Below are 27,112 nucleotides of genomic sequence, written 5' to 3'. Positions count from 1 at the left end.
ACTTTGTTTTGTATAATTTGTAGCTTATGTTTGTTAGTTTTTGAAGCTGTTATCCATATTGGCGCTGCATATGTGACTGAGCTATGGATGAGACTTTTGTAAAGAAGTAGACTACAAGATGTAGACAATCTGGAACAATGATTCAATAAGGGGTATAGTTTACGTAGTTTGAGGTAGGCATCACGTGATTTGAGAACAATATGGTTTTTGAGAGATAGTTTCTGGTCCAAGTGTACGCCGAGATATTTAACTGTTGATGTATTCCATGGTACCACAGTGTTGTTGATTGAGATTTCTGGAGTCGGTAAAATTTTGCAAAGTGTGAAGATTTTCGTTTCACTTTTAAGAGAATCTATATATTAAAATTATGACCGGATTCTTTTGACTCTGAGATCTCAGGAACGGCTGAACCGATTTTGCTGGATGATGTCTCAAAAAAAAGCTTTTGACCCGTAGATGTGCAGGTTTTCATTGAAAGTTCGAAAAGTTGCGCCGGAAAGCTCAAAAAAGCTCAATAATTGATTTTGGCCTTTACGTAGCGCATTCGACGTATACATAGTAGTACGTATATTATACCTTGAAAGAGCATCGAAAGAAGTCTAATGTCGAAGAAAAAAGTTTACAAGAAAGTTGCGCCTTAAAGCTCAAAAAAGCTCAATAATTGATTTTAGCCTGTATGTAGCGCATTTGACATGTACAGAGAAGTACGTATATTATACCTTGAAAGAGCACCAAAAGAAGTCCAATGTCATAAAAAAAGTTTACAAAAAGGTTGTGCCATAAAGCTCAAAAAAGCTCAATAATTGATTTTAGTCTATATGTAGCGTATTTGATGTATATAGAGAAGTACGTATATTATACCTTGAAAGAGCATCGAAAAAAGTCGAATGTTGAAGAAAAATGTTTTAAAAAAAAGCTGCGCTGTAAAAAGCTCAAAAAAGCTCAATTATGACCGGATTCTTATGACTCTAAGATCTCAGCTATGGCTGAACCGAATTTGATCGACGATGTCTCAAAAAAAGCTTTTGACCAGTAGATGAGCTGGTTTTAATCAAAAGTTTGAAAAGTTGCACCATAAAGCTCAAAAAAGCTCAATAATTGATTTTATCCTATGTAGCGCATTTGATGTATACACAGTAGTACGTATATTATACCTTGAAAAAGCATTAAAAGAAGTCACATGTTGAAGAAAAAAGTTCACAGAAAAGGTGCGCCGTAAAGCTCAAAAAAGCTCAATAGTTGATTTTAACCTATTTCGACTCCGAGATCTCAGCAACAGCTGAACCAATTTTGCCCCACGATGTCTCAAAAAAAGCTTTTGACCCGTACATTTGTAGGTTTCTATCAAACGCTCAAAAAGTTGCACTGCAAAGCTCAAAAAAGTTCAATAATTGTTTTTACCCTACCTGTACTTATCACATTCAACGTACACAGATAAATCTTGAAGAAAAAAAACTTCAGAAAGTTCCTGGTCAAAGCTAAGTGAAAGCTTGAAAGTTTTAAATTATGACCAGATTCTTTTTACTGTGAGATCTCAGCAACGGCTGAACCAATTTTGATGAACGACCTCTCCACAGAAAAGCTTTAAAGTGTAAATGTGCAGGTTTATGTTGAAAGGCCAAAAAGTTACACCATAAGCTCAAGAAAGATCAATGATCGATTATGCCATATTGGATGGGTATACAAAAGTACCTACATTGTACCTCAAAAAATCTCCACGGAAAAACAAACTTTGACAAAAAAAAGTTGACGGTAAAAGCTCAGCGAAAGCGCATGCAGTATTTAACCTACGTATAATCAGTGCATTCGACATACCTATACAAAGAAGTATGTACGTATATTGTACCTTGAAAGAGCTTCACAGAAAGACAAATCTTGAAGAAAAAAAGCTCACAAAAGTTTAAAGCTAACTTTCAAAAGTTGACGATGAAAGCTCAGTGATAGCTTAAAATTTGGAAAGAAGTACATACATATATTATTGTTCCTTGAAAGAGCTTCACAAAAAGACATCTTGAAGAAAAAAACCTTACAAAAGTTCATAGTCAAAGCTAAGTGAAAGCTTGAAAATTTTGATCATTTAGTATTTGATCTAATTTGATGTGTAAAAAAATATACAAATTGTACCTTGAAAGATCACCGCAAAAAAAACCATTCTAGACAGTAAAAAACTTTAAAAAATTAACGGCAAAAGTTCAGCGAAAGTTTGAAAGTTCATTATAAGTCAGCTTTTTGTCACAGCAAGGTCTCTGCAACAGCAGGACCAATTTTAATAAACAGCCACTCGATAGAAAGGTTTTAAATAGTAGATAGGTATGCAGGGTTATGTTGAAAATTCAACAATTTTCACTATGAGCTAAAAAAAGTCCAAAAAATCATTTACGAAATTTTAAAATGTGAAATGAAATTACGACAAAATCAACTTTAAATTTTTTTTCTGTCAAAAATTGTTTTTCAACTTTGATCTTTCAGGGTACAACATAGGTATGTACTTATGTCTACCCATCAAATATTGCCTAATCAATTATTGAACTTTTTCAGTATACTATGCAACCTTTTGTACTTAAAACATAAACTTACACATCTACACTTTAAAGCCTTTCTATCAAGAGGTTGTTATTTCAGGTGAAATACCACATGTCACGAAGTTTTGAGCTTTTGTTTAGCTTTTTTAAATATAAATTTTCAAAAAATGATGGTAAATGCTAAGCAAAGGCTCAAAATTTCGTGACATGCAATATTTGACCAGATCGAGTCATTATATAGCCAAGGTTGAAAGTTTTCACCACTTTATGCAGAGGGTGCAACAGATTGAGTCTTTTCAGTTGAGACTTTAACAATCTTAACAAACAGCAAAAGAATTAGCAAGATTTTTGGTAATTTTTGATAAAAAATGATTTTTTTTTAAAAACTAAAAAACAAAACATTTTTGTAAATTGTTGATTTGGTGAAAAACTAGAAACATTGTTTTTTTTTTAAACAAAAAGTAGCAATTTTGGTAGTTATCAACAAAAAAAAAATTATAAAGTCTACATTTTTTTGCAATTATTTTTGTTGCTTTTATTAGGTAAGACTATAGGGTAAAAAAATTGTTGAAAAGAAAGATAATACTAATTGAAGCATGTGTTTCCAAAACGCACGAAGTCCATTTTCAAAGATTCTGAGGTTGCAAGGCCATCTAGCATAAAGTTGCGGCCCAAAATGGCTGATTGTGCCCAAGGGTCTTGGCTACAACATATCAAAAAATCAGCCAATTTGGGCCATTTCTACTTTTCCAAATAGTATACTAAGTACCATGAATTTCTCATCAACATTTTTTTTGGACTTGGTGCGTTTTGGAAACACATGCTTCAGTTGTAAAAAATGAATTTTCCAATAACTAACAGTGAAAAAATTGTGACCATTCTTCGTATTATGTAGTTACTTACTGAATTTTTAAAAGGTATATTATTACGTTTTGAAGAATCGCGCAGTATGCGCGATTAACGGGTTTGCTAGTTTAGATTGAGTTTCCAGCGTTCAAACCATGGTTCCAATTCATTGATACCAGCTTGAAGTTGATTACAAGCAATTATAAGATCCTTATTTTGGTTGAGTAAACATGTATGTATCATCAGCAAACATTGCTATTCCATTATCAGCTCGTTTAGGAATATCATTGATCCTCATCCGACAAGGCAGCTGGATAGGGTGCTAAGAATACGCGAAGTTAAAACAAGGCAGAACAACATCAACGTCGCAACCTGGAATGTAAGAACTCTGTATAAAATTGGACAACTTGCTAGTGTAATTAAAGAAGCCAGAAGATTGAAAATTGACGTTTTAGGAATAAGTGAGACCCGATGGACTAGAAATGGTAGAAACCGAGTAGATAAAGACTATGAAATGATCTACGCTGGGAAAGACACACACAAACAAGGTGTGGGTATATTAATACATACCAGAATCAGCGATAAAATCAGTGCCATAATTCCAAAATCAGAGAGGATAATATTTGTGAGATTGGAGGTCAAGCCAAAACCAATCGTGATAAATAAATTAAATCACGGATTGGAATGGCAAAAAGCGCCTTCAACAACCTAGCCAATGTGCTGGGAAATCGAACGATGAGTCTAGCTCTGAGGAAGAGAATTATGTGATGCTAAGTATGGACCATTCTGAAGTATTCCTGTGAAACATGGACCATGAGTGCAGAATGCGAGAAGAAAATATCTGCTTTTGAGATGTGGTGCTATCGAAGGCTACCACGGATCTCATGGAAGGACTTCATTATCAACCAGGAAGTATTAGCAAGAGTAGGAGAGGAGCGGAAAGTTGTAGTAGAAGATATAAAGAATAGAAAGCTAAAGTATTTAGCTCATAAAATATGAGAAAACGGTATTTTCATGCTAGCAGTACAGGGGAAAATTCAAGGAAGAACTACAAGAGGGAGGAAACAATTGGAGATGTTAACAACAAACTCACCGGCCAACTCCCCCTGTAAGTCCCTGAAAGAAACTATCAGATGCACTAGAAACCAGCTGATATAGATGGAAGTATACGCTATCTCCTGTAAAGGAGCGCGATTATAACGACGACGATAAGATGAACAATGTTGGGCTCAATACAGCGCCTTGTGGTACACCTTGGCTGATTTCTCGAAGCGAAGAGCTTTCATCATCGATTTGAACATAAAATTTCCTATTTTGAAGGAAGGAAGAAATGATTTTACATAGAAAGGTGGGTGTTTCGATTGTAACTAATTTGTGAATTAAACCACAATGCCATACAGAGTCAAAGGCTTTTTTGATGTCTATAAAAGCTGCAGTTGTGAATTGCTTCGTTTCGTAGCCATTGTTAATAAGTTGTACCATTTGATGCAACTGATGAACTGTGCTCATTTTATTACAAAAACCATACTGAAAAGATGGCAAAATCTGTTCCTTTTTCAGAAAGTCCAAAAGACGTTTACAAATGATTTTTTCAATGATTTTGGATAGAGAAGAGAGAAGACTGATAGGTCTATAATCATTAGGAGACGAAGAAGGAGATTCTTTTTTGGATAGCACAATTACTTTGGCAATTTTCCAGGTGTTAGGAAAGTAACCAATTAGAAGGCAAGAGTTGAAAAGTGTTTTGAAGCTCGTTAGGATATTTGTTGGAAGGTTTTTAAGCATAATGTTACAGATGTTATCCGAGCCTGGTGATTTCCAGATTTTGATTTTTTTTGATAATAAATAGCGAATTTCTTCAACTGAGGTTTGACCAAACATTTTGCGAAGACGATGATTGCTGGGTTCAGTTGAAATATTTGAAGAAATACTTGAATAGGTGGGAATGGAAAGGTAACAAGTCACATTTTTGGAAAAAAATTTTCTCACGGATATAGGGGTTTCAAAGTACGGCGGATCGACTGGTGATGTCAGATTTCCACAAAACTGCCGGGGAAGTGGTATTTGGGCGCAGAAAAAGGGCGCATCCGCATTTATGACTTTTTTGTAAAATTTTTTTGATTCCTTGAAAAATAACTAACATTTTTGAGAAGACCATTTTTTGAAATTTAAGTTAATCTCTGAACTGAAAAATGATGAAAAAATTAACAACTTCGGCAAGAAGTCTTAGAACTCAAGGGGTTTTTGGTCAATTTAAACGAGATAGCAGTCTAAATGATGTACTTAGATGTAGAATCAAGCCACATTCGTGCCCGAGCAATTTCAAAAGAAATTTTGTCGATTGGGTGCAGAAAGGGTCTAAGTCCCACTTGTTTAGGCAGCAGTAGCGCCGGCGCACGTGAATATTTTTTTTTTAAACAGAGCTAAAAATTGTGTCTTGAGGTCCTCTTTCAATGACCTTAAGCATGTTTACCAAAAATTTTTGATTTTCAAATAAATCAGTTTTTTGTTATTCCTGAAAAGTGCGAAAATGGACTTAGCCCCTTTCCGTTCCCACCGATTCATTTGTCGAATAGATTGAGAACCAATCGCCTAATTCGACGCATCTCACAGTTCGCGATTCCAATCCGCAATATGTCTGTATTTAACGAGTAGGTACCTAGCAAAGCACACGAGAGCAAAATGTACGAGCTTCTGAGCTCGTCTGCACCGCACCATAGTACGAGTATTTCACTTAAAGCTCGTCAGTTCTGGTAACGACGACGACGACGACGACGAAATACGATAATCAGGCCACCATCCATCCCTTTTTCTTCAATTAAGTCGCAAGCTCATCTCCCTCATCGTCATCGCTCCACATGTAACCATCTCTCAGCTTAACGAAGCTGTACGCGTCGTCGACCCCGCCACTCCCTCGCCAGCCTCATCAACGCCACCGTTGCCATCAAAAATGTCGTGTGTATATGACACCTTTCGACAATGTCGAATCAAATCGCCATTTTAACAACCCTGCCACACCACGACGATGACTGTGAGGCAGAGAAGCAGCAACCGTGTCATCGTCGTGTTCTCTGTACTACTATACACGAGTATAGTATTTTCGCTAATAACGTCTTGATAGTTATTCCATTCGCGTAATATTTCCCTTTTAACTTGCAGCTTTTATCAGTCCCAGATCGTTTTCTCTAAAAGCATTAGAAGCCAGAGTGCGGTTACACAGATGAACGATGGGGTAATTCGATTCGAGATTTTTTTTCTCTCTCTCACTCTCATCTTTATTCGACTATACCAACCACTACGTATATATCTACCTGAATATTACCAACATTGAAAAGGGTTAGACAAGTTATTAAATTCTCTCATCTCATCGCAGCGTACTACTTTCTCTCTCACTCTATCAAAGTCGACATCCGAATAAAGAAATTTTTTTCCATAAGCCAAGGTTTAATTAAATTTTCAAAAAGGAAATAGTCGAATGGTACGTTCATCGTTCTATAAGCTTCTGCTAGATTTCTATGAGCGAATATTTTTCGCGCTTGTACAATACAAATCACCGCGCTGGTTTTTTCCTGCAATTTTTTTATTTTATTATTTTTTTTACTCACTTCTGGACCCTTTGGAAAATTAACGCGCAAACTGCACAACGTAGATGCGATGAAAAAGCAATACGCTATATATATTTTATCCATGAACGAGTTTTCCCTTTCCTTATACTACGTATGCTTTGCTTATCCATCGGGGTTTTTTCTCTCTTTTACATTCGCATTCGCCCTTCTTCTCGTTAAGAAAATATATAAATAAGCGTTTAGTTGCCTATATGCGTACCGCTCGGCTACATTTAATTAATCGATAAATTATAGAAATGAATACGGTTTCAAGTTGAATTACGCAATTAGAGCCGAAAGCGTGTAATTTTATACGATCGTACGACCAATGGTGAGCTTATATAAATGTATCTACCCTTTTATTTCTGCCAGAGTATAATCTCCAGACAGACGTGTGTGTGCAATTACATATAGGCCTACGAGTATGGAAGGCGGAAAAAAGGGATTTATGTACGCGGAGTAATTCAGTCGTGTATTAAATTCGAGGCATATCGGAATGAAATACTTGTTTATAAGCATTCGACAAAAGTAAAAATAAGCAAAATTTTATGACGTTCGAGAAAAAGAGCTGAAAACTTGCAAGTTGGTGCCTGCTCTTGAAAAAACCACAACAGATGGTCAAAAATTGGTAAAAACATTTTAAAATTTGAGCAAAATATCGAAAAAATACCTCAAATAACAGAAACTTGTTGAAAGTTTGAACACAAAAGTATCGAAATGACAGTAGAATTGGCATGAAAATCGCTGAAAATTACAGCAAAATTGATGAGGAATTATGATTTCATGTGTTAAAAAAATGATCAGAAGAAAATGGAACCAGAAGCAGAAGGTGCTGCAAACTAGACCTAACGATCAAAAATCGATTAATCGAATTGCAAAAGTCGATTTATTTGCGATTATCGACTTCGTAAGATTGGTCATATTCGAAATTGCAAATCAATTCGAATCTCCAAACTGAAAGTTACCTATAAATATTCCATCAAAATCGAAAATCGACAAAAAATCGATTTATTTCGATCACGATGGAAATGAGAAATCCATTTAGCCTTAGAAATAGACCTACTGAAGAACGATGTTTCTCAATGTGATTTAAAAATCGATCAATCGAATCACTGAAATCGATTCATTTTCGATCTGATAGCTACTATCGATTAAAATCGAAATGAACATGAATTCAGACATAAGCTATGATAAAACGATAATGATGGAAAATCGATTAATCGAATCACAGAAATCGATTATTTTTTGATTTTTGATCTAATGTGATCGATCACAATTGAAATTTAAATAATTGAACTTCATCGACAAAAATAGCATCCCCAATAAAAATCGATTAATCGAATCACGAAAATCGATTTATTTGCGATTATCGATCGATCATGATGGAAATGAAAGATCAGTTCAGCCTCAGGAATGGACCTCTTGATGAGCAATCTTTCTTATTATGATTTTAAAAAGATTAATCCAATGAAATTACTGAAATCGATTCATTTTCGATGTAATACTATCGATTGAAATAGAAATGAAAATCAATTCAGACATACGCAATGATAAAACGATAATGGTAGAAAATCGATTAATCGAATCGCAGAACATCGATTATTTTGGCAGAAAAAATACGCTTCCCGATAGAAAAATCGATCATGATCGAAAATCGACTAATCGAATCACAGAGATCGATTCATTACGATTATCGACTTTATATGATCGATCATACTCTTTCGAAATTGCAAATAAATTCCAATCTTCAGAAGTGAAGGTTTTCTGTAAAAAGTCGATCAAGATCGAGAATCGACTGAAAAATCGATTAATCGAATCACAGAAATCGATTAATTTTCGATTTTCGATCCAATATGATCGATTAGAATCGAAATGAAAATCAATTCTAATCTATGCTATTAAAAAAACGATAATCATGGAAAATCCATTAATCGAATCGCAGAAGTCGATACAGTTTCGACTTTCGATCTGATATGATCGATCCCAATATTAGAATTGAAATTGAACTTTAGCAGCCAAAAATTCACGCTTCCCAATAAAAAAAAATCGATCATGATCGAAAATCTATTAATCGTATCACGAATATCGATTCGTTCACAGTTATCGACCTCATAATGATCGATCATATTCGAAATATATAGGATCAATTCAACCCCTAAAAATAGACCTCTCGATCAAAAATCGATCAATTGAACTACAAAAATCGTTTTATTTCAAATTTTAGATCTCGTTTTCAATTTCTGGTGAACTTTTTTCAATTTTCCAGCTTATTTTCCATGAAATAAGTTGAGGTAGAAAGATGAAATCTGATTTACGATGCCCTGAAATCTATTTTTCAAGTTGTTTGGTGGTAGCTTCGAGCCATTCTAGAGGCTCCAGTGAGCCTCTGGATCTTAAAATTATTCCAAAAAATTTCGTAGATCCATTTTTTCGAAAATTATTACTAGAGAAAATTTTGGATTTGGATTTAAACTGGCAACGATAAATTGTTGAAAAATTGGCCCCTATGAACCGATTGATGAAAAGTCCTGAAGACATGTTAATCAGAATTTACCGATGTTGGATTTTATTTTTCCTCATTCAGTGATGATTTTTCCGGGACTGGAAAATCCTAAAATTCACAAAAGACTCCAAAAGTCTTGAATTTTACCAAATTTTATTTTTTTCGAAAAAAATGGCTTTAATTTCAATTTTAAAAAGTTTACCTACCAAAAATCAAGAAATAAAATTCAGCACCTAAAATTTCACCTTGACTGTGTATTTTTGAGCATTTTTCAACGATAAATAACCAGTAAATTAAGCACCCTTACCTATATAAATCATTTTAAAAAACATGATTAACTCACTCTTCTCCATCGATTGAATTAAGATTAACACTACAAAACCCCTATACCTATAATGTAACAAAAGAGAGAAAAACAAGTATACTTAAAAGTGCACGCACACTTTATAAGGTACCTACAAAACAAGAGTACCTAGACCTACACAAGACACACAGTATAATATGTTTATGGGGCGTCACCTAATTCATTTACACCGTGACCGAGTAAAAAAAAATACCCGCGGTAACGAGACTACAAGGGGGACAGAAAACGAGTGAAAAAAAAAGGAGAAGAAATCCACTACAGACAAAAAGAAGAAAAAGGTGGTGGCTGTAAGTGAGATTCCATTTCATAATACTCGTCTACCCTTCTATGATCGATAAACCCTTCTATCTTTCTATTCTTTCGAAGTGTCGAAAAAAACAAAAACACTATAAAAGAAACAATGGAACTGGTTTTATTAGCAATACCGCCGCTCATCTCGAATACAAAGGGGAATACGTAAGTATTTGTTTTGAAAATTACACCAAAAATAAGACGGAAAAGGGATGGCCAGACAGATATTTTTTCAGGGGTAAAGAATACACGAATGTGAAAATTAATAAATTCACAGCATGGATCATCGTTCGCGTATTATACCTGAATACTGTTAATTTACTGTACCAACCTCATCTGAGCACATTCAACTCCTTTTTCACTCGGTTATGGAACCCTTTTAAAAAAGATGATGTTTTTTTTGGCCTCGTCTTGGGGTTAAATTCCCACATACTCCCACCACGATACGATCCAAAAGGTGCCTATACCCAGACCTACATATTACCTACGTTAGAAAAGATAACGGTGCTATCCTTGTCCTCATGTCCTGGTCCTGCTGGCCTGCTAGTATTTTTTTAACAGCATATTTCTGCCATTTGTCGTTTCCAAAAGGTTGGAAATGAAATAGGAAAAAAGTTTCCAACTTATGGTTTGTGGAGGGTGTGAGGGGCGGGGGGTGGGGGGGTCCTGGGCTAGATTATTATTACGGCCGAATGAACCCGAAGCGACAGCTGGCTACAATGTGAGGCAGGCAGGCGATTTTTCTTATCCTTTCTCTCGGAGCACTTCCGCGTATTTCTGGGTCGCCTTCATCGTCGTCTTTCGAGCTGTCCTGCTCCTGCTGTATAAGTCGGCAAAAATACGAATTTATAAGGGATTAGAGAGATGGTACGTACGTGCGCCAAAGAGGGATGACAATAGTACGCGTCAGTTAGTATTCGGATATGTGTACTCGTTCGTACTGTATATAAAGTCTCATCAGGGTAGGTGGGGTTTTTTTTTCTTGCACTCCCTTTCGGTTTAAATTTAATGGCAATTTTAACACGCTGCCATGTATACTGTACTGTATAAGAAAATATATAGCTGTAATAATAAAAGAGTCGTGTACGACGATTCCGAGGAGGGTTAATATTGCACTTTTACCGAATTAAATATAAGTAATCGATATAAGTTTATAATGTAATCAGATTTTTATTACCGGAGAAACTATGCATCACTTGTGCAGGCATTTTCCAGAGACACATACAGTAAAAAATCCAATTTACAATAACGTACTGTTTCAGTCAGATGAAAAAATTCTTGGCAGCATGTGCTACCGAAAAAGAAAAAAAAAAGGACCACTGTTTCGCGTAGAAAGACAATAGTACCGGGCCAGTGAACTGGATCGAGGGGGTGGAAGTTAATTTATAGTATTAAGAGGGTAAGTGACTTATTTCGATGCATTGGTACACATTCGTCATGCGGATAACAAAACGCCTAACGCCTGCGTTACAAATAACGTTTCGTCGAAGGGCCTGGCATAGGCTGAAGGCTGAAGGCGACCAGGCCGAGGGGTTGATAATAATTATTGTCAAAGGTGTATTACACATACTAGTACAACACAGTAGTATACTGTGACTTTAGTACCATCACATAGTATTATATTATTAGCGAAACGATGAGGGATGATAATGTATTCGATTGTTCACGGTGTGGTGTGGTGTGGTGCGAGCAGCAATTTTACCACACGAGTTGATGTACATTTTATACGATATTTGTATATTGTATAATTTCGAGTGCACGTATCGAAATATCCACCAGGGTACCACTGCGACGATGCAGGAACGACGAGAATTCGATAATTATGTATGTATTATAGAAGGCAGTTTATGACAGATTTTCATAAATTTTACTATAGGCCAACGATGCTCCTCGCCTTTTCTCGTACTCTCCTCTCTAGAGTTACTACGTAAACTTGACAGCTCAGCTACTGCCACGTGGTGGTAGTGAATTATCGTATTACGACAACGTTATAGTATACGAGTAACTACGTATATAAAATGAGTATAATAAACGATCTTTCCACACAGTTTGCTAAGTTTTTTTTTCATTCTCGCGCATAAGAAGAAGAGGCAGCGTGGAGTTGGTGGCCTGGTTTATCGTACAGTACTCGTTGTGAGAGAACTTATACTTTTCGCACTAGTTTTACGCCAACGCTTTAATCCGCCATAAATTATTCTGTACGTTTAAATTAAGACTTTTAAAAGCTACCGAGTAGGTACCTGGTATGGTATTGCGGGCAAATTGCTCAGGTTCTCGTGGATTTGTTTCAATTCTGGTTGTATAGAAATGAGAATTGCAGCGATAAGAATTCTTCGGGAAATATGGTAGAATTTTGAGAGGTGGAGAACATTTTTTTTTCAATTTTGTTCCTCGTACATATAAAATTCAAGAACTTATGTTTAATTGAAATTTTCGAAATGATTTAGTTTCATTCAATTTCAGACAGAAGAAATTTGAATATTAGGTGGATCTCAAAAAGTCCGGCTGGATTTTCGCCAAATTCAGTGGAGATCTTCATTTTGAATCAGGAGTAGGCAGAATCGCGTAAAAGTTGATTCGAATTACGAATTACCTTCAATTTTGGCCATTGAAGTGATTCGAATCGCCAAAATGGAGAATCAATTGTAAAATAATTCAAAAATTAAGAATCACGAATCGTGTGAAATTTTTCGAATCTCAAATCGCTCGTTTCGAATCGCAAATCATGAACAGCAATTTCTTTTAAAAATCACTGCTTTTTTTCCTCTGGTCACTCTGTGTGTGTTTTTTTTGGTCATTGTTTCCGGAGATAGCAAATTTAATTTTCGCAGCTTATGTTTGAATTGATTTTCATTTTTTGCTTCTTAATAGATCATACATTTAATCGAAAATCGAAAATGAATCGATTTTTATGGAATCTAGAATCGCGAATAAATTTATTTTGGTAATTCGATTGATATATTTTCGACCATGATCGATTTTTTATTGGGAAGCCTAATTTTGTCGCTAAAGTTCAATTTCCAATACAATTTGTTGAAAATTGAAAAAGAATCGATTTCTGTGATTCGATTAATCGATTTTCGATCATTCGATTTTTATTGGGGAGGCTATTTTTGTCGCTGAAGTATTGTGATCAATTACATCAACTGAATCGATTTCTGCGATTCGATTAATCGATTTTCCATGATTATCTTTTTTTTTCATAGCTTAGGTTAGAATTGATTTTCATTTCGATTCTAATCGATCATATTAGATCGAAAATCGGAATGGAATCGATTTCTGTGATTCGATTAATCGATTTTTTAGTCGATTCTTAATCTTGATTAACTTTTTACAGAAAAGCTTTACTTTGAAAGTTGGGATTGATTTGCAATTTCGAATGAGTATGATCGATCATATCAAGTCGATAATCGTAACGAATCGATTTTTGTGAATTCGATTAATGGAGTTCGATCATGATCGATTTTTTTGTTGGGAAGCCTTTTTTTCTCGCTAAAGTTCAATTTCAATTTCAATTGTGATCGATCACATCAGATCGAAAATCGAAAGTCGGAACTGAATCGATTTCTGCGATTCGATTAATCGATTTTCCATGATTATCGTTTTTTTTTTCATAGCTTAGGTTAGAATTGATTTTCATTTCAATTCTAATCGATCATATTAGATCGAAAATCGGAATTGAATCGATTTCTGTGATTCGATTAATCGATTTTTTAGTCGATTCTTGATCTTGATCGACTTTTTACAGAAAACCTTTGCTACTGAAGATTGGAATTGATTTGCAATTTCAAATGAGTATGATCGATCATATTAATCGATAATCATAACGAATCGATCGCTGTGATTCGATTGATCGATTTTCGATCATAATCGATTTTTTTAAATTGGGAAGCGTATATTTTTTGGTGCTAAAGTTCAATTTCAATTCTAATATTGTGATCGATCATATCAGATCGAAAATCGAAAATCGGAACTAAATCGATTTCAGTGATTCGATTAATCGATTTTTTAGTCGATTCTTGATCTTGATTGACTTTTTACAGAAAAGCTTCACTTTGAAAGTTGGGATTGATTTGCAATTTCGAATGAGTATGATCGATCATATTAAGTCGATAATCGTAACGAATCGATTTTTGTGATTCGATTAATGGAGTTCGATCATGATCGATTTTTTTTGTTGGAAAGTCGTTTTTCTCGCTAAAGTTCAATTTCAATTCCAATTGGGATCGAACATATCACGTCGAATGTTGAAATATAATCGATGTCTATCATGTTAGATCGAAAATTATATTTTGTCACCTCCCTTTCTTCCTAGATTATGAAAATTGAGAGCTGATAGAAAATGTGAAGAATTTTATCCGATTCGATTCACTTATCCCACTCTGCGTTACAGCCTTTAAAACACACAATATGCTCAAAGTTTTCAAAAAAAGAAAAAAATGAACCAAAATAATCCAAAAAAAAAAACAACATCAAAACGAATAAATTCGCCATTTCTGTCGAGATTACCAAGTTTTCACTTCAGCACATTATCAAAATGAGGAAAAAAACGTACGTACATATAACGACCGAATTAGAAAAATATTTACAACGTAGGTGTTCATTTCATTTGCAAAACTTTTCCATCGAAAAGTACCTACACGACAGGTAATTCGATGAAAACTTGCGGTTGCAATACGAGTAAAAACTCTCTTCCTGCACGTTTTCGTTCAAAGTCTTTAAAAAAAAAAAAAAATTCCAAACCAACGTGAACTTTTTTCTTCAACTTAAGAAAAACTCGTACGTGAGTGAAAAAATATAATATAGGTAAAATTACTTAGGTAAATTGATTATCTATCTCGTTCACTCTCTCTGAAAATAGAAGATGCTGAGCGAACGCGCGCATTGAACTTTATACTTGAAAATAAAAATAGCGACAAAAACGAGGTAGAAAACGCCTTGTTTTTTAAGTACACGTCGACCGTAATTATCAGCAAGGTTTAATGACTGTATCGTAAAATACCATCGTCATTTTAAAGTGAACAGAATAAGGTACCTCTATAAGGAAATTTCCAAAAAACAGCTCATTTATCGCGTCGACGAGGAACCCTTTTGATATGTCATTAAAAATATAAACTTTTATCGTTTAACGCTCCAATATAAAAATCCCCCCGCCAAACTAAAGTACGAGTAAAAAAAAAATAGTCCCGAGGAATAAAAATGAGAAGGCTTACGAAAGCAATGAAACTACCACCCATGCACCCCTTTTTTTTACGTTTTCTATTCGGACCCTGTGAGAAGAAAAAAGAAGGTAATTAATTCGCTATGAATTTTTTTCTTTTTTTTTTTGGAAACGACGACGAAAAAAAAGCAAACTTTTATAGTATTAAACGAACGATCATCGCGGTAGAGAAGGGGGGCTTGATAGGAGAAAAGTTTGTTGCGCGGGGACAGGAGGGATGGATGAAAGTTTAGGTTATTTTATCTACATTCATCATTTCGAGTCTCGCGGGAACGCATCAGGTAAAACAAGAGATGAAAACGTAGTTATTGTAATAATTTCTAATTTTAAGCTCTTGGTAATTTCCTTTTTGGCGGGCAAAACGTTATAAATATTCCCTTAATGGTGTCGTAAAATTCTTGCTGCCATTAAAGGAGTTCGTTAATTGTCGGCTGTAACGCTATAAACAAATTAACAACAATTACCACATCGACCATGGAGCTATGCTGATGAGTGGTATGGCTCGTAAAACGACATACTCATAAACTCGAACACAGATGATGAGAGGATCAATTCCGAAGAGTAGGAGGGGGGTGGGTGCAATTTAGAACAGGGTGGATTGTCTCTTGTTCGAGCTGTTTCGGTAAATACCTCTCGTTCGTCGTCGTGGCATTAGTCGAATGAAATTGACTTATTGAGGGGGCCACAATACTTAAGGGTAGGTATAAATTTTAATGCCTCGATAAAATATACCTACCTACGCCAACGTAGGATGAATTTTTATTAACCGAGGGTTTTCTGGGTGCTTGTGCTGGGTTCCTCGTTGATTGGTGTAGAAATTTTTCATGTCCTGGTCTCAGGTTTTTGATAACTTAATGGCTGCTGCATTCTTTTTTAAAAACCAGCTCAGCTTTTTACACGTATATTTTTAATCGAAAATCACAACAACAAAAGTGGAAATATGAACGATGCCAAGCACCAAAATATACTACTCGACATCGTCACCGTAATAATAATACATATAGAAATCAATACAAAAATTAATTTACGCTTTGAACTAATGGATTCGATACGCGGTACTTGAATTTTAACCGAGTATCGTTCGAGTGCTGGAGTGGTTTTTTTTTTCTTCAGCTCCATGTTCGCGGTCTGGTTTACCGAGGGAATTGCGTATTGTTCGGAGTCCTGCTGCATTGACTCGGTGCAATGATGAAAAAAAAGCAACCCAAAGGGATCATTTATTTAACATTAATCTATAGATAGACGACGAATACGAAAAGGCGACGAGCGGTGCTCAAAAACGAAAACGTCGAACAGATGAAATGGTTACACGAGGCCACTTAATATTATCGAGAAAAAAGCTTATATAGAGGTCTGGTTTGTCCAGTTGCAATTGTACGTGGTGGTGATTCGGCCCTTTTTTATTAGGTATATTTTTCGAGGGTGTGTGTAGAAGGAAGAGGCCACAGAGGGGTGTCAGATATGGTTCAATTATTACTTTCTTTCAAGTTTGAAAAATCTCGAAAATATTTTTTATTCATTTCTGTTTTAATTTTTTGCTCCATTTACACCCTTATATGTGAGGCAAAGAGCGATCTCAATCTCGTACCAGAGACTATATCTTTTTCATTTCGCCCATTTCTCATCTTCATAAGACCGACACCATCCTACATATATAGCCATTAAATCAGATAATCACTGGAGTAACTCACACGCACACACCACTGCATTTTCGTTCTGCTATCAAACGCTGCGCTGTACTCTTGAACGGCTTCACTCTCGGTCTCGAAAACCACTCCAGGGCTAAATGAAGCATAAGTCAAGCGGCGAGATAAAATCTGGTTAAGATCCGTACGTCGATATTTCTATATCGTTCGTTGTATGTAGTGGAGAAAGATAAAGAAAGGAAAAAAAACCTAATCTAGCATCGTCATTTATTAAATTACACCGCTTGTACTAAAAGCTTACATAATTAATAAGACGAGCAGGCGATTTGTTTTCATCTTCATCCCCCAACATCAGAGTTGGAAAAAAAGGGACATTACTGAGAGATTTTTTTCCCTAAGTGAACCATCGTGATATGTTGCATTAGTTGTTGTTCGTACGAGGGAAGTGCTCGGTCGTTTAGTCTGTGATTTTTGGTCATTTTTTTTTACCAGAATGTGATGGCCAGGGTGGGTCGTTGCTTAATTTTTTTTCAGATGTTTTATGGAACATCTAGTAAAAAAATCATGATCAAATGACCCCAACGAAATGTATAGGAAAAAATTACCAAATTTTTAGGTCAATGCCTCAAATCCCCCCCCCCCCCCACTCACCTCTAGGAAGAGCTCAGAGTAGGAAAAATTTTGAAAATTATTTTTACATGTTTCGAATTTTTTTTTCAAACAAATTTTTGCAGGTTCGGGTGAATTTTTGATTGCCAACGTGAGGAAGACGTCATCTTGGAATTTCCCCTTCCCCCCCAAAAAATTGAAAACATTGAAAATTCTCAGAGTTTTTTCCTCGTTTATGTTCTGGCTGATGGAGAGAGGAGGACTAACGCATTGACCTAAGAAGAATTTTGAAATTTCACCTACCTCTTGTTAGAGTAATTATTTGACCATGATTTTTTTTGTCAGGTTCCATCAAATTACTCAACAAAAATAAAAATGAATGAAAAACGACCCACTCTAATAGAGGAATGGGGGGGGGGGGTAGTTTCAAAAAAAAACCTCTGCCACACGAACATGCAGTCTATGATCCTACAGGAATTTAAATTTTCGAAATATTCTAATAACACAGCTCGACATTTTTCAATTTTTAAAATGCTTTTATCATTTCAGTAGCATAATGATTCATTTTATTAAAATAAACATTTTTATCGTCGACTTCAAAAATAAAGTTGAATTTTTTGCATCACATAAAAAATTTTCACAAACCAATTTTTTGTTCAAAAATTATCGCACATTTTTTTCATTTTTTTAGGCAGAAAAATTGATTTTCTGAGCTAACGAAGTATTCTTGGCAAAAAAATGAATGAAAACAGGAATATGGGATGCAAAATTTCCTACCAATGAAATCCAATTAATTTTTTTCTATAGAGTTCTCATGCTCAAGTCTTCGGATATTTTGATGTGAAGATCAAAAATTGAAATTTCCAACTTATCTTCAATCGCATGTCCTACCTAAATAATGTATCTATTTTTAGAAATTATTGGCTCTTAAAAAAATCTTGATTTGGGTTCTTTCAATGGGAAGTTTTACCCTCGGCAATTTCATTTCTGCTCATTTTCTAGAGAAGAAGGAGAAAGGGAGGGAGGGCGGGAGGGAGGGAGGGAAGGAGGAATGAAATGGAAAGAAATTACCTTGAAATCTATTGTTACGTATCAATTAGGCCTATCTCGAGCATTTTTTGGTCAAATTTCAAAAAATTGCAATCCTAGTACAAATGGCACCCAAATTTTGAAAAATTAGGTATTTTTAACCCTAAAAAGTGTCAAAAAAGGGCAAAAAATTTGCTCAAGGACTTGAGAAAAAAATTCTGGGAAAGCCTAAGCTGGTGATGAAGGCATTAGATGGAATACAATTGAAAACTCGAGATTAAAATTCGTATTCAGCATTCCCAAAAACGTATTAGAACGCGAAAAAAACCTATGGTGGATTTTGAGCAAATTCTGAGATTTACTTTGAGTTTGGAAATCACTAAAAAAAAAAATTAGCTTCATAAGTGCCCCTTGAGAGAAGATACGAGTCCTCAAAGAGGGAGCATTTATAAAAAATCGTGTTTTTTGGGGTTCATCTATTGTTCGATTGAAAATTTGCTAATTACTTCTTCTTGGATAAATCCATGTTTTGAAAATTTTTCCTTCTCAAATTATGTACGTACTTCGCATTAATTATGGAAACACATCAAAATGGATAATTTCTGAAACTTGGGAAAAATTTTGGAGTTTATAGTGATGTCAGTATTTCGAGTACAAATTTCAAAAATTGGTATTATTGAATTCTCAAATATTTTTCCAGTTTCAGAAATAATACCCTTTGATGCTTTTTTGTATAATTAATGCAAACTATTTGAGAAGGAAAAATTTTCAAAATACGAAATTATTTTTAAAAATGAGCGATTTTTAAATTTTTAACCCCTTAGTATAAATCTGAAATCTTAAATTTTGATGGCAGTGGACTTGGTTCTGGTCAACACAGAATCTCAAATATAGTGTTTTGAACCAGGGTCATCTCCCCCCCCCCCTCGAAAAAAACTCTGGTTGGAGCTAGAGCAAAAAAACAGGATTTTTTTTGAAAATGCTCTTTTTTGAGGACTCATAACTCCTTTCCAGAGATACCTCCGGAGCTAAAATTATTTTTGAGTGACTTTCAACTCGAAATGAAGGTCTCCGCTGATTTTGGTCAAAATCCTTCGGCATTCCCCCCCCCCCATCCATCGTCCAATATCACACATCCATTTTAAGTTTTGAAATTTCGAGCCAGGAGACTCACTTTGAGTCGATGGGAATGAGAGAGGGGTTTTAAATATCCCAAAACTTGGAAAATCAATACCTACGTCATTTATTTTTGAAAATTCTGCGTCGACGTTAACTTTCTCAGCTTTAGAAGGACTTATGCAGTGCCCCAAACATATTGAAAAAAAGTTGGGAAGGATTTTGACCCCCCCTCCCCCTTGACGCCTATTCCAAGTCACTGATGCCCCAAACGGGAGTATTTATAAATTCACAGTACAAGGAAAGTTTTGTGATTTTTTAAAATTTTTAGAGCGTGCAACCTCCCATTTATTTTTAGAGCAAAAAATTTCCAAAAATTAAGGCACTACTGGTTTTAAATTCCTCACTTTTCCAGTCATTCTTCAAATGGGCCTTATGGGGACAAAATTATTCCTCAATTTTCACAAGAGTGGTCCTTATTTTCGAAGTTGGGGGTTTCCTCCTTCCCAACCCCCTCCCCCCGAAGAGTGACCTCTGGTGAGAACTTAATTCCCTATTTTTATTTTTTTGAAAAATTTGGACTGCGATGGGCCCCTCAATTTTCGAAAATCTTATAAAATACAAGTTCACTGTAAAATTTTAAAATTTCAAGTTCTGTTATCTCTAAAAAGTTTCTGTTGAGTAAAATAAACTCTCGTGATGATTTTAGAGCCCCCTCCATTGAAAACCAAGCTGACCAGCTATTCTAGGTGACCGACTTGGTTTTCTAGGAATGAGGTTAATGTTCTCATGAGAGTTAATTTTACTCAAAAGAGACTTTTTAAAAGTGTTGGAACTTGAAATTTTCGAATTTTAAAAATTTTGCTTTGAAGTTGGATTTTTTTTAATTTTTAAAAAAATTGAAAGGCCCACCACAGCTTGAGTTTTCCAAAAATGGAAAGAATTGAAAATATTGAATTATTATCTCATCAGGTGTCACCACTTTGAGGGCTGGGAGCAGAAGAAATCGCGATTTTTTTAAATTGTTCACATCATACGAATTTCCAAGTTCTACAAGTAAGACCATAAAATCTGTTTTTTTTTCTTTTTAGTCAAAATGAACAAATTTTTTATTATGAGATCAATAAAATTATGAAAAAAATTCTTCATCAAGTATTATAAGGACTTATGAAAAGGAGCTGCTGAAGATAATAAACAAAATATACGATGAAGGCACTCTGCCTAAGGACTTCAAAGCAGTAAATTTTGTACCAATACCAAAAAAGAACAACTCGCAAAAATGCTCTGAATATAGAACCATCGCACTGATGAGCCACGCACTGAAGCTACTACTCTCCATCATAAATGCCAGAATTGAAAAGAAGATAGATGAAAATCTAAGTGAAACACAATATGGCTTTGTAGCAAAAAAAGGGACGAGAGATGCAATTGCCCTGCTGAAAGTGATCATTCAAAGAGCACTGAATGCAAATAGGGAAATCATTGCTTGCTTCGTCGATTATGAAAAAGCATTTGATCGTGTCAACCATGAGAAGATGTTGGAGATCCTGGAAAAATACAATATCGATAACAAAGACCTGCAAATAATCAAGAACCTGTACTGGGAGCAAAGCGCTAACATCAAGATTGGAACTGAGTACTCAGAGAACGGATGTGGAATAAAGAGAGGTGTGAGGCAAGGATGCCCCCTCTCACCCAGGTTGTTCAACGTGTATGCAGAAGAAATAATGAGAGAAGCGCGAATCGAACGAATGGGATTCAAGATCAACGGCAAGAGAATAAATGAAATAAGTTATGCAGACGACAAAGTGATCCTTGCTGAGACAGAGGCGCAGATGCAGAAAATGATCAACCAAATCAACAGTGCTGGATTAAAATATGGAATGAAAATAAATGCAGGCAAGACCAAGGTGATGAGATTTACAAAAGGAGATGATAAAGAGGTCAAAATCAACATCGGATCACAAGAAATTGAAAATGTAAAGCAATTCAGGTACCTTGGAGCACTGATAAACAACGATGGTAGAGATCATAAAGAAATCAAATCACGGATTGGAATGGCAAAGACTGCTTTCAACAACCTTGCCAATGTGCTGGGAAATCGAACGATGAGTATTGATCTGAGGAAGAGAATTATGCGATGCTACGTATGGACCGTTCTGAACTATTCCTGCGAAACATGGACCATGAGTGCAGAATGCGAGAAGAAAGTATCCGCTTTTGAGATGTGGTGCTATCGAAGGCTACTACGGATCTCATGGAAGGACTTCGTTACCAACAAGGAAGTACTAGCAAGAATAGGAGAGGAGCGGAAAGTCGTAGTTGAAGACATCAAAAACAGAAAGCTAAAGTATTTTGCTCATAAAATACGAGAAAACGGTATTTTCATGCTAGCAGTACAGGGGAAAATCCAAGGAAGATCGACGAGAGGGAGGAAACGATCGGAACTGTTAACAACAAACTCACCGGCCAACTCCCCCTGCAAGACCCTGAAAGAAACAATTAGATACGCTAGATACCGGCTAATATAGATGGACATATACGCTATCTCCTGTAAAGGAGCGCGACTACGACGACGACGAGAGTCCAATATCTATCCATTCAACTGACGAGCCAATTAATACTAGATTTTGCTCCAAGGCTGGAAGCCCCCAGAACCTATTCACTTTGGGGAGGGGGAGGATAGAAAGATCACAGTATGTACCTCAAATCGAAGAGAAAAAAATCATACACGTTCGCACAACGACGACCACCGATCGCCCTTTATTTTATGCATGTAGATTCCGGCTACGAATCTAAATGACCCTTTTATCAAAAGGCTCTCCTTCTTGATGACCTTTTCGCGACCAAACCATATGTGTTTTCTCCCAAGCTTCAAAAGCTTATAGTACGCCCAACAACAAAATACTACAAATTTACATATAAGTGTATCTACATACGCAGATGAGGAGGAGGTCGCGAGGAATAAGAAAGAAAAAAAGCCCAGCAATACTTACACGCGATCTGCTACACGTTTTTATTTTATAAAAAATGTAACGGGATCCGATCGCATCGTATATGTATAGAGAAGAGGCCTATAGACTCACAACAGGGTGAGGTGAGACGTGAAGTGAAGTGAGACCAAAAAGAAACGAGGGCACAAATATCGAAAGTGTTTGTTATGTAAATTGGTATCTAAATGTCAGGTTTTTTTCTTTTCTTTTCTTTTTTCTCTTTCCACGTTGTGCTTTTTTTCTACCTCGAATGTGGTGTACTCGTACATTGCTCGTTGCTGGGTCTTGCGGAGAGATAGATGCACATCATGTGATATGGCTTCGTGGTCTTTGAAACGGTTCAGTTACTCACGAACGTTGTTGGCGGAGAGTATTATTATTATTATAGGTGTGGTAAATCACGATGACGGGTATTTAGCGTGTGATGAGGTGCGAGTGTCCAGAATTTGTTAGGGGACAGGAGAAGAGTATAAGTAATAAATAGTGCACAGGGTTTAATAGATTGTACATATACGAGTACGTACCTTTGCAGAGTGAATAGCTCATCTCATAAGCCAAGAGTTGTGGATTTTGGTGGTTATTTTTTTTCTTCTTCTAAATGTAACCACACCATTATAATGCTACATGCAGGAAATTAATAGCTTTGGAATATGGTACTTATAAAAAGAGGTACACCTATTCGAAGAACATATTATAGTTTTAGTACACTCTGCCCTGCCCCCTGTCTTTTTATTTCTGTCTCTGTCTCTCCCAAGCACATACACAGTACACCACACATCACGTGTACCATGTATGTAGACTAATACACAATGATTTTTTTTTCTCCTCTTATTCTCTGGTCTATACTCTTCTATCATCTTTCAACAGCTGCTAAGCGTAGCTGCGATACAATGTCGTCGTGATTGGATAACTGGATCGTGACGTCACGGATCCTACTAGTCGTTGCACTGTACTCTCTCGATGCTTGAGATGGGGAAAGGCTGGCGGGTCTCGGTTTGATTTGTAGGGATGAAATGATCATTTGTTCGGATGCTTCATTCAGTTTTATGGCAAGTGTACCAGTGTGCGAGTCGTGTACCGTGCAACGTGCTGTGTGCGTCTCCGATGGATGAGTTTTTCGACGTCTTCGAGTCGTGAATTCCGCAATTCGAAACGTGTACCGGGTCAAATTCAATTCGATTGTGTTTCGATGGTTTATAAATAGTGAAAAGTGGATTTATTTTCGCGTTTCTATAGTTTTTATCGTTGTTGTTGTTGTTGTTGTGAAATTAATTCGAGTTGTGTATCGAGAAATAATTCAAAGTGTTAAACAATAGTGAATTATTACCTAGATTGGTGTTGATGAGGTTTTTGGTTCAGAAGTGCAGTGCGATACAAATGACATGTACAGTATTTTGGGGCAGCCGCAACATCAGCAATATGAGTGTATTTATGGTATGCTGGATTATTTTTTTTAGAATTTTTTATTATTGGTTTATGATTTGAGACGACGATGAAAGCTGAAGAACTCGAGTTGGGGAGAATTTTCTCAATGAAAAAGAGATTTTGAGAGGATTAGACGAAGAAGTGGGAATTTCGGTGTGGAAATTAATGATTCGCTGATCACTGGTGACTTCTTTCTTTTCCCAAAATGAGGAGATAAATTCAACAATTGATGTTCCTCTCTGTCTTCTTCAATATTTATTCATGGGGCAGAAACTTGGCAGACCATATGGGGCCTTGATGATTTTTTTTTTTGGTTATCCAGCATCAAGATTTGGAAAAATTGCCTCCAAATTATCGATACAATGATCTATGTATAAAAACATTGAAAATTTTGAGCTCGTATGTGTATGTTCAAAATGCAAAAAATCACAGCTTTTTCTGAGGGAGGGGGGAGGGTGAGGAGGAAAAAGTTCCGATCTCAACATTTGTGATCTGTTATCAGTTCATTCTCATAAACTTCGAATTTTCGTCAGCAAGCTGTTCCTGTGATTATTCTGAAATAGGGTCAAAGTTGGCAGGAAGGGAAGGGGATACAATTGATCGAATACCAGGAATTATTCGATAAAACGACATATCCACCTATGAATAAATTAAACATGGCAACTCATCGCCCGAATATCGAAAAATTATCATTATTAAACGAATCTTCCAATATTTCCAATTCTTTCTACGTCATCGTTACGAAATTTTCTACTCCCAAGATGATTATTTTCACCCTTGAAAAAGCCCGTTCGAAGAAAACCTATCAAGGACGAGGACGAAGTTGAAAATATGAAAATTTTCTTTATAAAATTTCACTCCACTCTTCAGTTTTGTTCTATATACTCTTCGACTTGGAATAATGAAAAAGTTTGGTACCTCTACCTACCTAATCGTATTTGAGTAGTTATCAAAAAAGGTACTTTAAAACAAAAGCCTTCGGGAGAAAATTATCTTTCGAAGGATCGTGCTACGTCTTTTATTAAGTATAAAATTTGCTCTTGTAAAGATAGAGAAAAATTTTCAAGGCGAAATAATTTTTTTTCCAGCTTGAATATACATTTTCGAGTGGTATAAAAATAATGGTGAACATTTTTTTTTCTTTTTCAATGTGAAGAAAAGCGTTGAGTTGTTCAGTCTGTGCTGTTTAAGATATTTTTCTTTTATAAAGGAATGAGAATGACAACTGGCTAATTGTCTGTCTGCGAGAAAATTTGCAGAAAGTTATTTCTCAACGCTGGAAAGAGAGAGCCTGAAAAAGAATTTTTTCTCAGACTGAAATTTTTTTAAAAGTTTTTTCTTCTTTGATGATTTTTTTTACCTCGAAATGTCGAGTTGCTTTTTGTATTATTTTTTTGTACGTTTTCATTTATTTTAGTAGGTGTAATTTTCAAAGTAATCGACTTCAAAAGAAATTGAGAGCTTTGAGACTGTTTGACGTGATTTTTTCTTCGATTGAACATTTTCAATTTATCAATTTTATAATTTTTTTGGTCGTTTGTTTATTATTAAGTATAATATGATTATTATATTAATTTATGTTTTTTTTTTTTTTTTTTTGCAGGTAAGTTGATGATATTCCATCCAAAAATGATTCGTTTTATGGTTGAATTTTGAAGAATTATTTGCCCACGAATAAGTGAGTTTTTAGCCTTTGTTTTCAATACGTATAACTAAAAAAATACCCATAATTGCTCGATGAAAAATCAGGGTGACCAAAATGTAAGCCTAAAAAGGGCATCTAATCGTAACATAATGATTTTGAGGTTCAAAGTTGATTCAAATCTACATCACCACTTCGCCAGTCAAAATTTCAGACGCCTAAGTGAATTATTCGGTTTTTGGTCAATTTTCAAAAATCAAATTTGGGCTAAAAACAAAAAAAAAATCAAAATTTTATAAAATTGACTTAGAAAGCTGAAATTTACCCTGTATTTTATTTTCGACCCTCCGAATTCATTGGAAACGGTTTCAAACTGTTTTGAGCACCACTTCTGGAGCCTCCAGCAGATTTTTTTGTACTGAAATTCACTCGTAGTGTTCTACTCGATGGAAGTTAAGAAAGCTGAAATTTATTCAATACCTTAATTTCAACGTACTAAGTTGACTGGAGATGGTTTCATACTGTTCTGGAGCCTCCAGTCATATTTTGGAAATTCTAGATTTAAAAAAAAATACCCTTAAAAGTGTCCAAATCAACTTTAGCACCGTTGAATGGTGCTTGTTAATGAATAATGACACACTTGACCAATTTTTCACAATTTTTTTTGATGGCTTGGAATTGTACATTTCTCCAGCGATTTTCACGATTGAAAGTGTAAAAAATCAAGGGTTCTGAAGCAGCAGAAACTAACTCTGGAAAATTTTTGTGAAATTGGTCTAGTAGATCACAAACAAGCACCAATCGAGTTCACACAAAGTTAGATTGAACTGATTTTAGATGTTTTTTTTTCTTTCGAAAACTGGAATTTCCAGAAAACTGCTGGAGGCTCCAAAACGACCGAAAACCATCTCCAATCGACTCATCGTGATAAAATAGAAATACAGAGATATAAATTTTAGTTTTTCAAATTCTTCGAGTAAAATTTTGTTCAAATCTCAATTTTCAAAAACCTGCTGGAGACTCCAGAACTGCTCAAAATATCTCGAAACGTTTCTAATCGTTTCGAAGGGTCGAAAATGGGCTATAAACCAAATTTTACGTTTATAGATCAATTTGGTGAAATTTTAGGTTTTTTTTTTATTTACCATATTTTCTAGTCCCTTAATCTTCAAAAATACACCAAAATTTGTAAAATGCACTTCATCTCTTGAAATTGTGATTGCGGGTGAATTTTGGGCTGTTTTTTCGATTCACTTTTGCCTGGTTCCAAAATATTACTTCCAGTTTGGGTAAATCTCTT

General features: G+C 35.4%; 1 protein-coding gene across 4 annotated transcripts in view; it reads left to right on the top strand.

Annotated features, from left to right (window-relative positions):
* Ten-m (teneurin transmembrane protein Ten-m) overlaps positions 1-27,112 on the top strand; it is a 444,946-nt gene that overhangs the window by 245,702 nt on the left and 172,132 nt on the right. For 2 of the 4 annotated variants that reach the window (XM_065348770.1, XM_065348769.1), the window contains exon 1: positions 23,826-24,179. The exons of 1 other annotated variant lie outside the window; for it this stretch is intronic. In XM_065348770.1, the coding sequence (XP_065204842.1) occupies positions 24,128-24,179 (52 nt within the window). In that variant the 5' untranslated portion in view covers positions 23,826-24,127. Of the gene's footprint in view, positions 1-23,825; positions 24,180-27,112 lie in introns of those variants that run through there. One more of the 4 variants, XM_065348772.1, reaches the window with a different exon arrangement.

Source organism: Planococcus citri, chromosome 2, assembly GCF_950023065.1.
Source record: "Planococcus citri chromosome 2, ihPlaCitr1.1, whole genome shotgun sequence".
Taxonomy (NCBI): domain Eukaryota; kingdom Metazoa; phylum Arthropoda; class Insecta; order Hemiptera; family Pseudococcidae; genus Planococcus; species Planococcus citri.
The sequence above is the reverse complement of the archived record's forward strand: the minus strand, read 5'-3'. Positions and strand labels throughout refer to the sequence as shown.